The sequence below is a fragment of the Corvus hawaiiensis genome, chromosome 7 (genome assembly GCF_020740725.1).
Source record: "Corvus hawaiiensis isolate bCorHaw1 chromosome 7, bCorHaw1.pri.cur, whole genome shotgun sequence".
NCBI classification, from domain to species: domain Eukaryota; kingdom Metazoa; phylum Chordata; class Aves; order Passeriformes; family Corvidae; genus Corvus; species Corvus hawaiiensis.
Genome location: NC_063219.1, coordinates 12,503,159 through 12,516,563, shown reverse-complemented (window position 1 = coordinate 12,516,563; position 13,405 = coordinate 12,503,159). Strand labels below are relative to the sequence as shown.

General features: G+C 42.7%; 1 protein-coding gene across 2 annotated transcripts in view; it reads left to right on the top strand.

Annotated features, from left to right (window-relative positions):
- Positions 1-13,405, top strand: part of SATB2 (SATB homeobox 2) — a 134,886-nt gene that overhangs the window by 78,920 nt on the left and 42,561 nt on the right. For both annotated transcript variants that reach the window (XM_048309970.1, XM_048309969.1), the window contains one exon: positions 1,509-1,981. In XM_048309970.1, the coding sequence (XP_048165927.1) occupies positions 1,509-1,981 (473 nt within the window). The remainder of the gene's footprint in view (positions 1-1,508; positions 1,982-13,405) is intronic.

Genomic DNA, 13,405 nt, shown 5'->3' with positions numbered 1-13,405 from the left:
GAAGTCCTGGATATTAAATCACCTAGTTGTAAAATTCAGTACTAGTGTTGTTCCAGAGTGACAGTTCTAAAGATAGTAGCTATGTGTTTGTATGTGTTCAGATCATGAGTCCTTCTTTGTCTTAGAGTAACTCTGGAAGGTGAAAAGAGCTGTCTTTCTATTGAGAAGGAAACAGAACAAGCCATCAGTAAGCTGTCATTCTGAGTTTTAACTGTGTAAAGCTTCAAAGCTTTATATAGATTAGGTTTTTAAAAAGAGTTCAAAACCTCGTACAGTTGTTAATCATTACACAAGTTGTAATAGTATTGTAGCCTTTATGAAATAAATCCTATCTTGTTATTTGCTGAGACCAATACGGGGATGAGGTAGTGGTTTTCTATGATACACTTCCCTGAACACTTTCATATGAGATCCATATAAAAATGCCTATTCAATTGCATGTAGGGAGGCTCACGGAATCTGCAACCTACTGTAAAATGACTCCTGATTGCTTAAAATTATCTAGGTAGGAGTTATATTTATGCACTTTTCAAACTTCATTTCCTATTTCAAATAGTACTTTTAGAGGAAATTTTCTTTTTTAATAAGTGCATTTAGTTTTGCAGTTACATGAAAAGATACTGTGATATTGCTGACATAAGATATTTAACAGGGGGACAATGCACATCAGTGTATAAAACTATGAAACTACAGTGTATGCATTTTGCGTGTGCTGTTTAGTTTTTTGTAACATGATGTCACTTGGAGATCACTGTTGTGCTAAACAAGGTTTTTTTTGAAGAGAGTGAAGCCACTTTCTTTCAAGTGGGCATTCATGCAGAAGTGCTTTAAAGTTTCTGGACAGACTCATGGTGGTGAAGCTTTGGCTACAGGAACCATTGCTTTAAACTTTTCTCATGTGTGAATTTCATTGTTTTGTAATATGCTTTCACACAACCAGCATGAGTCTGCTGTGGTGCACCTGGGTGAGCTGATGGTACCAGATAGCTTTATCCACACAGAGTGCAAGATGGATTTTATGTGAAAAAGATAACAGTTGCTGAGTTCGGAATGAGAAGCTGTGCCATGAGCTGCACAGGGAATGGCCTTGTTTCTATTTGGTTTGTGTGAATGGATGCCAATTCGAGTTTGTTTCCTTTACATAGATACCAGTGATTCTGAAACACTGACCGCTTTTAAAGGTTACTCAACAGATTCAAATGTTAGTAACAATACAAATGGAAGTGTCCAAGCTTGTTCCTTTATGGAAGGAGGCTGGAGAGGATACCTGCTACTGGTTTATACGGACTCTTCGTGAATTGTGGATGAAGCCTGAGAAGTCCAAAAGAATGTTAATTATTCTTGTTGCTTTTACTTCGTGTTTCTTTTGCTTATGTTTCTGTGATATTTCTATGCAAGTGTAGACTTATAAAGTAAAGTAGGTGCTGTTGTGTACAGTCACTTGCAATATAATCCTTGCCCTGAGTGCAAACTGAAATGACAGCAAGCTAATTTTTCTCTTTTAACAGTGGAAAGAGTGGAAAGAGAAAACCTTTCAGACTATTGTGTTCTTGGTCAACGTCCCATGCACTTACCAAATATCAACCAGCTGGCAACTTTGGGAAAAACTAATGAACAGTCTCCTCATGGCCAAATTCACCACAGTACTCCAATCCGAAACCAAGTGCCAACGATGCAAACAATGATAAACCCTGGGCTCCTGTCTCCTCAGCTCAGTCCACAACTGGTGAGGCAGCAGATAGCGATGGCCCATCTGATAAACCAGCAGATTGCTGTCAGCCGACTGTTGGCTCACCAGCACCCACAGGCTATCAACCAGCAGTTCTTGAATCATCCACCCATCCCTAGAGCTGTCAAACCAGAGCCATCAAATTCATCGGTGGAAGTCTCTCCAGATATTTACCAGCAAGTCAGAGATGAGCTGAAGAGAGCCAGTGTGTCTCAAGCTGTCTTTGCAAGAGTAGCATTCAACCGCACACAGGTATCAATTTCTATTCTATAACCAAGAAGGGACAAAACTGTGGCTCTTGTGGGGCTGATGGTTGTTGCAGATCAAGGCAGGGGGTGTGCCATAGAAACAGGTCAAACCACTCTCAGTCTTTTCCCCAGTCTCTTTGTCAGTTTTGAACAAGGCTACTTCTTCCTGGAAGAAACGCTGTTTGTTTGCATTTGGCCACTCCTGCACCGTTACCTGAGCTTTGTTCTCTAGCAGTCATTCCGCTCATGGGAGTTCTTCCCTGAGCTCCTCTCTGTGGTTATAAACTTCCACATCTGCTCCTGCCTGATTGCCAGGAAGAGGTAATAAGAGACTGAGAGTTAGAGGTGTTTTTGGGCTTCCTTCTTGACACTTCCTCAATTCGTTCCTGTGGTACAACTGATGCCACAGCTAGTGCTGCTCCCACAAGGAATGTGTAGGGCAAGTGTGCTGGGAAAAGTGTCTGCCTTTTGTAGCAGATTGTGTTTGCTTTCATACATCTGACACGGGTTTTCTCACTCACCTAGTGAAATGCAGATGTTGAAATGATTGCATGATAGTATCAGCTTAAGCCTGGCACCTGGGGCACCCAGGGTGAATGTGTGCTTGGAAAGACAGGCCATTTACATTTATCCTGCTGTCTTTGGAGCAGGATACAACATGTGATCTCTCAATTGTGATACTCTGTATCAAGGCTTAAGAAATGGAAAGTGGCTTAATATTTAATATTGGTACAAATTCCTTTTGCATAACTGGAGTTGTTCTTTGAGGTAAGATTTACCAGCAAGAGAAGAAAAGGGGGAGTGTGTATCTCTTGGAGGCCTGTCCCTTGTCCCATACAGTGCCTTTGTCTGTTCTCCTAGATTAATGATTTTCTTTGGCACTGCCATTTTGGAAATGCCATGTTATGAGGGAACTAATTAAAGTATGGAGCACATTTTATTACTTCCCTTCTTCCATTAAATTTGTAAGATGGCTGCACTCAGAAAAAAAACACGAGTTCTGGGGTTAGCCTTGAGGATATCAAATGAAAACTACATAGGAATGTATGAGTATTTCCTCTTTTAAATGCTGCTTTTAATTTGGAAAAGCTTTTCATTCCTCTGGGGTCATAACCTGTTGTATATAAAGCCTGCTATAATCAAGGTAGATGGTATTGACAGAATGACATATTCTGAACTGGAGCAAGAGGTCGGCAATAACGTTGCCAGTGAGGGTTTTGTCACTGTCACCAAACATGAAGCTCTCCTTTAGCCAGACTGGGAGACTTGGGTTGGTAATGCCCAAGTCTGCTATTAAATCAAAGGCTCATTCCCCAACAAGAAAGGAATTACCTGCTTCTTAGCCCTCCGTCGTAAGTAATACGATGTACTCTACAGTTCATGATACTGACTCCAGAACAGGCAAATCTTACAGCATCCATAAAAGATTTGCCCATCTCACAACAGTTTTGTTAGTCAACAGGGCCCTAATATAGAGGACCAGTGGTCTTACATACAGTGCATCATGTCCCCAGGAACCATCACTGCAGCAGAAGAGTGTAGATACACGCTTAGGTTTCCTTGTCCTCAGCTGTTAATTCCAACTCAAATCAAGCTCCCCTCACATCAGGGACTACTCAGGATATTAAGAAGAGGGGCTCAGACAGTCAGTGTTGCACTGCACAGTAGAAGGTGTGGGATATTTCCACACGTCCATGGTGGAGAAGCAAACTCTGTAAAAGGCACTTGGAGTGGAAAATTCAAGTCTACTCTCACCTGCTTGCATCCCCCCTGCTGCCTCCGAGGTACAGAGAGGTGTGTGTTTCTCTCTGGAAAGGTTTGGGTTTGTTGCATTTCACAGAAGTGCCAGCATTGGAAACTGGAAGTCTGTTGTTTCTCGTGATGGTACCAAGTAATAGATGCTGTGTGCCAGCCAGCTAATAATGGTATTAATGACTGCATTATGGGCCACTGCTTAATCTTTCTTCATGGTAGCTCGGTGGTGTACATTAGCCTATAATTAAGTATAGCTTCATGAAATATGTACTGTGAGACTTGTTTAATAGATAAATTATTCTCTAATTTATTTTAAAGTCCAATGACCTACATACTCAATGCTGAAAAGCCCCTTCTTACTAACATTATTTCTCCCCTGAGACCTTCCATCTGAGCAAATCTGTTAAATGAAGTAGAGGAAGCTTTGATCCAAACTAGGCTAAATCCATCGGAACAAGTGGCTGACAGTTGTATGTATGCACGTGTGTGTGGGAGGGAGAATGTGAGGAGGGTCAGAAGGAGAGATGAAATTGTATGGTTTGTGAAACATCCAGATCTTCCTCTTGAAGGTGGAAGTACGTAACTGAAGACAGTGTTTCCTTACACCTCTGGCCATGTTGTCTGCACACATGAAAACAAAGCGCTTTGGGCTCTGTGACAAGTTCTGAACATTTCCTGGAGCACTGTACTCCCACTGAGGTGGAGACTGAACATCAGGCAGTTTAGTACCTGCCGTATGCACAGGAGAGCTGCACAGGGTGTTTGGTGAGGAGCTGGCCCAGGCTGAGTTAGCCATGAAGAGGGTTTCTTTCAAACAGAAAGTTCCAAAGTGAACATTTTCCTTTTCGTTTGAAAATGGGAATGAAGAACCCTCAAAGTGTATATGCCTGATTTTTAGTAAGTGTCTTCGGCTAACCTCTGCTTCTTCTTATATTTAGAGATTCACTGTCATAATTTTAATTCATGCTATTGTGGAATCTAAATGCCTATTTGTTCAGCATGTGGGATGGGTAGAAGCACACCCACAGAGACAATATAATTATTGCAGGTGGTTTTAATGACACTTTTCAGTAAGTATGAAATTCCTACACAACTTTCAAAATATTTAAAATGGTGGTGCACCATACCACGTTTGTCTAAGATGGTGTTGCCCACAGTCTGCTCAGCAATGGTAAGAATGGTGTCTGTTGTAGTGACACCCTCTTGGGCTCTGCATAGCCTTCCCTGCTCTTGCGGCCTGGAGAGAGCTTGCCACAGCTAAGGCAGTTAGCAATGTTACTGAGGCAGGAGGTTCAGTTTCTTGCTTATGTAATTGCGTTGCTTGTGCCCAGGTTTTTTACAGCCAGGATCCTTGGCCTTGGCTCCCTCTTGCCTGTGACCCCTAAGTCAGAAGAATGTGTTGTTTACTGAAACAGTTTGTTGCTTCTGCTCAGACTGTTGCTCTGAACTAACAGCTCACTAATGGAAAGTTAGGCATCCTTATCTGGACCTAAAAAACTGCATGCGGGAATGTGAGTGGGTTTGAATTGAAGGCAGACAGCTTTATGAGGCCTATCAAATAGAGTTAGATAGTCATATCTGATACCTTTAAAATGGAAGGCATCTTTGTAAAGCACGTAGGCATGAAGCCAGGCTGTAAGCTGAAGTTGTTATTAAAACAGTCATTAGTGAAAGGCTTAATTTCTGTAAGACTTTGGCACTTTTTGATTGCATAGAGCTATTCAATCTTGAGGAAAAAAACAAGGAAAATTCTGATTAATACTGCAAATCTGTAAGAGAAGTACAACTGTCAGAGTCAGAGCAGGTGAACCTCACACTTGGAATTGCCCTTTGTACATTTTTAAAAGCAGTCAAAGCTTGTGAGTGAAGTGCCTGCAATATACAGACTGTAGAGGGTGAGGAGGCTTTAATGCACAGAGGGAGCTGATGTTTCTTGTTGGTCTCAAACAGTGCAGTGAAGTCAAAAGGTTGTCAGGACAGTGCAGTACTGCTCCAGTACTGGAGTTCTCAAAAAATTCCTGCCTGGCTGAAGCATGGATCATCTTTACATCAGGATAACTTCTAGGTGACAAATGGCCTCTAAAAGCATGAGCACCCTCCATGTTGGCCAACAAAGATGCTCTGAAATGAGAGGCAGGACAAGGGGCCGGATGGTCAAGGCTGTGGACTTCTTCCTAGAGGAGAATACACACATGGAGTTTGGTCCATGCTCAGGGCAGAGTCCTTGTACCATCCTGCAGCAGTATATTATCTTCTAATACAGCATTCAAATTGCAACCAAAAGGTAGTAATAACCAGAACTTGCTTAATGAAGGTTGTAATGTTTTGATAAATTGTTAGGTGGTGTTGGTTACAGGAAAAAGTAGGACTGAGAGGACTGTTTTAAAGGGAATGCATGAAAATGCTCTCTTGGATTTACCTTGTCCTTCACCGGAAAGCTTTTCAGCAAATCTGGAGGAGCTCAAGTGATCCCACTCCTCAAAATTCAAGCTGGAAAATAGGTAATTTGAACCCTGTTCTGCATAAAGAAAATGAGCGTATTATTCTTCTCTTCGTTTGTTCAGCATCCCTCTTTGCTGCAGGCTCATGGAGTTGTAGTCAGGACAGTTTATTTGGCTCTTTTTAAAGAGTCCAGACAGTTTAAATCACTTGATCAGTGAACTGCTGCTCTCCTTGGGAGTGCCCAGTGGACTGCAAAGCCTTTAGACTGAAGGAGTGTTTCAGTTTGTATCTTTCTCTTTTTTTGAGCATCCTTTTTTTTTGCCAATGTTGTGAAATAATAGCCAAAACTAGTAAAATGCTTGGGCAAGTGGCCAGTGCTTGTTTTACTGAACAGCCTCCGAAACTGGAAATATCATTGTGAGGCTTTTAAAATCAAGTCGTTGTGGGGCCAGATACAAAGAGAGCTGGATAAAAACACCAGTGTGTTCAGGCTGCTTGTAACTTTATTCCCAAAGAGCACTGCTCCCTCCTTCCTGCCCTGAGTAGCTCCATGTGGGAGCGTTGGCTTCCCAGCCTGCAGATGGGAAAGCAGCACACACCCAGCTCAGCTCCTGCCTGGTTTAGTGGCGCCAGCCACGTCTCTTTGGATTAAAGGAGTAACAGCCTGAGGAGGAGGGAACTCCACCAGCTTCAGATGTAGCGAAGTTTATGATGAAATAAGCTGCAGCAATCCTCCTTGTTCAAGGGATTTGGTCACAGGAGTGCACAGGAGTCCTTGGCTGCAGGAGTGGTTGAGGCATAGGGGAACACAGGATTGAGTGGTACCCCAACTTCTGGTGCAACTGTAGGCAAGTCCAGGGTTCTGCAATGAGGAAGAGGGAAATAACATTTCTGTGGCATACAAAGGTGTCACTGGTCACCGGTAGAGGGTTTGGGGGCTCTGAAAGCAGGAGGGTGGTTGTTAGGGTAGTAAGGCTATGGGTTGTGACCCCTCATTTTAATTCTTTCGTTGGCAAAATTCCCCCAAATGGAAGTGGGTTCAGAAAAGAGTCCTCTACAAGGCATTAAAATCAGAAATATGGTTTGTTGAAATAACTGTGTCTTCCACCTCTATTTGCTTGTGAGCCAAATCCTGGACAGAATTCCTTTTGCAAATAATTTTCCCTTTAACTCACATGAGAGGAACACAAGCAGCTTTAATTCTCTGCCTGGTATCTAGTGAGACAGTCATGCTGCATTCATCGCTATGGTGTCTGCCCCATTGTGCACAGACTTTCAATTAGCAAGGCTTCTGGTTTGGGTTTTCAGGGGGATTTTTTGTTGGTTTTTACCCTCACAGAAAACTCTCATAGCATGAAACGCTTTCATGCTGCCTACTTGTTTTATTCTTGGGTGTAATGTGGCACAAGCAGCGTTCTGTTGTACTTATAGGAAAGAAGGCAGTCTGTAAGGGAAGTGCTTAATTTAATAAATTGCAGATTTTTGGTACATGGGATATTTGTTCCAACAGTGGGTTTTGCACTGCCCAAAATTTCAGTTTCAATTAACTTAATTGTATTCAATAAGCTGAATGAAAAGATCTTAAGTAGCATGTGAGTCAGGCTTTCAGAATGTGTGCTTGTAGGAGGTGGCTGCTGCCTGCTCAGCTGATACACAGGAGTCCTGAGCCTTGGAAGCAAAGGCATGGACCTACAGTGTGCACAAGCTGTGTGTCTTTGCTAATTTTCCAGCATATTTCAGGATAAAGGTCTGACATGCATGTCATATAAATGGTGGCACTTTGTGGCTGCAGGTGGTCGGTCTTTCTCTGCCTCGTTTTCTGCATGCATCCACATTCAGATCCGCATGCACATCCTGTCTTCCCTCATAAAAACAGATACCATAATAAAAAAGAGGCTTTATTAAACTAATGCAATAAAGCCGTTTTCTTTGAGGATTTAAGCACTTCATTTTTAATAATAAAAATCAAATTTTCATTGTTGCACCCTGTATAAGTTTTATTCAAATCAGTCTCTAAATGCTTTGTGCCTAAGCAGCTCTCTCCTGAGATGTATGTATTTTAGCATTAGCTAAATGAGTTTAAGAACAAGGCTCATACTCTGGCTGAATCTGGAGATCAGAAGATTTCTTCTAAATGAAGGACTGATGTGATGTGTACACTGAAGGATGCTGGGAGACTGTTGGTCTCCCATTCACAGGGAGTCAGACTCAGTCAGAGTCCTTCAGGTTCTGAAGTTTGTAAAACTGATACAAATGTAGCACCACACATTTTTACCATTGACAGAGAAGAGCTGGTCAGGCAACAGGGTACAAAGACACTTTTGCCTGATGGAAACTGTGACAGAATGGAGATGAAGGTGCTTGGTTTGGCTAACCACTCAAAATTTTCCACTGATTATCTAAAGCAATTTTGCTCAGCAAAATTGGACTGGACACATTTCCAGGATAAGCATTTCTGATAGACTTCCAGCACTTCTGCTTCATATCCTATCTGGAATTAGGAAGAGATGCAAGGGATTGAAAACAAAGCAGTGAGCATTTGAAAATGAGCTTGAGTCCCAAGAAGCCTACAGGTACTTCATATAGAGGTTCTTGTTGAATGCTGTCTACTTAGAGGCAAAGAGTAGTATTTCAGAATTATTGAATGTATCTTGTTCAGCCCCATAGACAATGCTGAAGGTGAGACTTGGGGTAAATGCAGAGAGGCGGAGAGATGTCACGGTAAAATCCTGCCTTGATGTGAGAAGAACTCAGCGGGTGGAATTGCTTTATTCCTTGAAGGGTTGTGAGAAGTCAGTGCTTCTTCTGCAGAGCTCCTGGACTGACCTGCTGCCTCCAGCTTGCACTTGCAAGTAGCAGACAACTGTAAATATAAATGGTCATTTTAGCCTGGCAAAGTCAAGTTTGTTGTTGTATTCTCAAGGTACAATTACGGTGTAGTTCAGTAGAAACGCGTAGCTAACCGGGGTGCTGCCTTCCGTGCTGGAAATAGGCCTTGTGTGCTGAGAGGGGACACCACTGACCATTAAGATCCGGATATTGAAACTGAATAAATGTCTACATTTTCTCATCCTTTCCTTGATGGAAAACAGAATATCTTTTCTGTTGAGACTTGTCAGTACAAGTGCAGGGCTTAAAAGTACTTGGAACTTTAAGCACTGCAGAAGCAATATTTTTCTAGTATTTCAGCATTTTCTCTGTTGCTTTTGGCCATAGCTGAAGTATGGAGAGGCACAAATAGACTGAAAGTCTGAAAAAGTGTTTATGCTTTTTCAGTCCTTCATATATATATAATTTCCTTATACAGAACATATAAACTGAGGTTTAGCACATTAGTTGGGTTTATTTAAATTTTTGCCTTGGCCAGTGCTTTGATTGTCCAAAGCCTGTTCTGAGCCCCTTTAACATTGGTGCCTGGTTTTGTAGTCAAATGGCTTAGGTCTGTAAGAGGAAGAGCATGACTTCTATCCAAGTCATTGAACCTGATGTGTGTGAGGCCCTGTGCAGCACTTGGGAGTCTCCTGCTGCCTGATGGCCCTTGTCCTCCTCTGTCCCCAGCACACGAGTGTCTGGGCTGCACTCCAGCAGTACCGCCTTGCCCCCATCCAGATTGCTTTTCAAAAGTTCCTGTTGCAAAATCATCCTGCCTTTGGTCACTGGTAGTGCAGTCTGCTGTCCCACTGAGATGTCATTGACACCCTTTCTAGGCCTGAGCAGCAGCCCTTTGGGAAGAGGGCAGAGAGGCCTTGCTCCTCACCTTCTGTGGGCTTTGATCAAGCCTTTGTTTGCCTCGAAGGGTGCTCAGTTGGTCCACTGGATGCTGGAGTCAGTTGGAATAACAGTCACTCTACATTGCACTGCATCATCTCTCAGAAGCTGCTTAAAAAAAGATTAGTTGCCAGTGAGGTTTGGGTTGTTTGTTCTGGAAATCCTGTAGTTAATAAAAGTAAAAGAAGTTCACAAATGAGGTTTCACAGAATAAATGCAAAGCAAACCCCTGTGACAGTGACTTCGCTGGCCTGAAGGGACTACGTTTCAGCTAGTTTGAAAAAACACGGTCAAAATTACTCCTACCTTAAATAGATTCAGTAACTTTTTTGTTTTGATTGGACGTGCTTTTTTTCTCCACCACAGGTATTATTTTCTTAAAGTCAGTTATGGATCCAGCGTGTAATTTTAAAAATAGTGCAAGTTCCAAGGGTAAACCAGGCTGTGCAGAGCCCTTGTCTCAGGGTGATCACACACCTCATTTTCAAGCACAGCCTGTGTGAACATTAAACTTCATCAGTTGCCTCTTCAGCAGCCGGCTTAAAAATGATGCAGAGGAGTGGAAAAGCAAAGATATTATCAAGCTGCATGTCCTAAAATGTATCCTGGGAGCTGTGTTCTATGTAGAAGATCCGTTTGGCTATTTAAAGTCACTGAGACTTTCTAGTCCCTGAAGATGATCTTTTAGGTTTGCAGAGTTGGTTACTCTGCAAATTGACAATTTTTATTTTTTTATTTTTTAATATGCGAGATGTAAGTAAGTCAGAATGAGCTAATTTAGCCGATGGAATTTTATAAGAAATGTATGAATGCTGTGGGTTTCCCTTCCTCACCCCCTCCAGCAGAAACATAATTTGCAGAAACGAAAACAGTCTCTGGCTGGCTTTAGGGTTTTCTCAAAAATAGAAACAGTAGGGTTTGTCTGGCTGGGCCAGTTTCCTCACCACACACCTGGTGTATATCACTTTAAAAAATACATTATGCCTCATTAAATTACAATTAAATGAAATCATGATCATTTGTTTTTCTGGAAGGAAGATGTTTTGCATATTGAAAGCCTAATTTGTTGCAGGTGACAAAAAGGCTGAACAGATTATTTAATATCACTTTATTTTTTATAATGTTGCTCACCGGTTAGTTTGTGTATACTTCAGTAGCTCAGAATTATATTATTGTAAACGTTATTGCTCTCAAGACACTTTATTTTATTGTCCTTCCCTATCACTCAGCTATCTGCTGCTGCTGTTTACTGGCGTTGTTGTTTATCTTCAGTTGCAGGAGGACATGAGATTTTTCCCTCATGAGTCAGTTTTCTTATTAGCTCTCCTGCTGTTTACATGGTTCCTAAGCTGCCAAAGCACTTAGAGGAGCTGCAGAAAAACCCTCTTGGCAGCCAGGTTTCCTACCTGCCTGGAGCAGGGGACGGGGAGCAGGGCTTGCCCCTGCCAGGAGCTGCTGTGTCGCGGTGCTGGGGGAAGCAGCAAGTTACCCCCTGGAGCAGGTGCCTGCCTTAGGAGGTGAGGCTCCCAGCCTGCTGATGGAACAGCAGTGCTGCAAAATACTGCTGCATCCCTGTAGCAGGTCAGGATGAGACCTTAGTGGAAGCAAGAGTGCAGGCACCAAATCTACCCCATGAGAAGATGTTTCTGGTGATAAATCAGAGCCTTCGAACACAAGGGTTGGTATCTCAGACAGGGAGATACCTCTTAGTGCCTGAGATACCTCTTAGTGCCATGACCAAGCCACTTGTACCTGTGAGCCTCTGATTTGCATACAGAGTCAATGACTGCATGGAAAAGTAATTGCTGGCATGCTTTCACATATGTTTCTGCTCTCCATTTTTGAAATTGGACCATAAATTTACTGAGGCTGAAATGGGAGGTAGAAAAAACTGTCTTAGGGTCAGCTCCAGTAGCTTTCAGGTCCCTTTCTTTTATACTAAACTCACTAATTTTTGAAGTTGAGCTTTTCTTTTAAGAAGGAGTTTTATATATATCCTTTCAAAGACACAGGGAATTAGGAATTTAGAGAATTGGTGGAACCAGTATTTCATTTATTTACTGCATTTGAAGAATTTTTCACTGACTTTAGGGGAAAATTTTAATAAGGACTTGCATCAATCTTGGAATCATGCGGGTTGTGGCACCAAGCTCCTGTATGTCCTTTTTCGGTTAATCTTCCCCAGCCTATGAGCCTGTCAAACTTTGGAAAGCTTTTCAAAATGTCCTTAGCTTCTCTGAGGGGTGGTAAACTCTGAGGAAGAAGCCAAGTACGAGCATGCAGTTGTGTCGAGGTCACACAAAATACCAGAGGACAGCCCAGCACTGCAACTTCTTCAAACTTTTTCCCAGTGCAGATGTTTTTCATCAGCCAACTTCTCTCTCCCATCCCACTTCTGAGTGGAGCTCACCATGGTTCCATTCCCAGCTCCAGTCCTTCTGGTACCCACACTGATAGTTGCGGAAAAATGTAATTGGGAGTGTCTTAGCTTGATCATGTAGATGAGGAGCTGAAAAGATGGAGCCTACCTTCAGGCTGTGTGTGGAGCTTGCTTTCAGCACTTGTGGTATAAACTCTGCTGAAGCAGAGGTTTCACGTGTGTATTTTAGTGTAGGTGTTTAATAGCAGATAAATGCAGGTACAGATACGTCCTTTGCTGGTCAGTTGGTTTTGTCAGGAAGACTGGTAAATAAGATCAGTATATTCTAAAGATGTTGGCATTTGGTTAATTGGCCAACTGTAGTGGGAGGGCTTTTACGAAGGCTTTTTGAAGGAGACTCTGATATGAAAGAAAATAAATGAGAACTAAATATTATGGGGCTTGGAATATGTGGTTGCTTTCTAGTAACATTTTTCTGACAAGAAAGGAGAAAGCCTTGCCTGTCCTTGGGAATCAGCTTGCCTGGGTCCTGGCTGTGAAGTAACTGCAAAACACTGGTGTCAACAGCCACAGCGGGGCCGTGTCGGGGCCTGTGGGGTCCCTGTGCACGCTCCTGCTGAACTGCTCCTCTCCCAGACCAGGCCAAGATGAGCCCTCCCAGCTTGGGCTGGGATTTCACATGGCTTTTGTGGCCGGCATTCCTGGGAGCAGCGGTGCAGACAGCCTCCAGGTTGTGACAGGAGGGAAGCAGGAACAGTGTCAGATGGCTCAGGGAAGCATACTGGCAGAATAGCCTTTTGAAATAATGAGCACATAGCCTCGCATATTAACGTAAGATATCATTTTGATATGATAATGATATGTTATGTTAAGATGCAAACAGTCTCTATGAGCAGAAATGCTCCCTCTCTGCTTCCTTGCATACCAGTACATTAAAACAGGTATAGTTCAGGAATTTGCTGTTCCTGCTATTTGGAATGAAGTCCCAGTTTGTGAAGTGTCGGATATGAGGGAGTGCCTGGGGGAAGCTGGTGGCACACACTGTGTCCTTGACAGTTTCTGTAGGCCCTGATCCAGACTTGT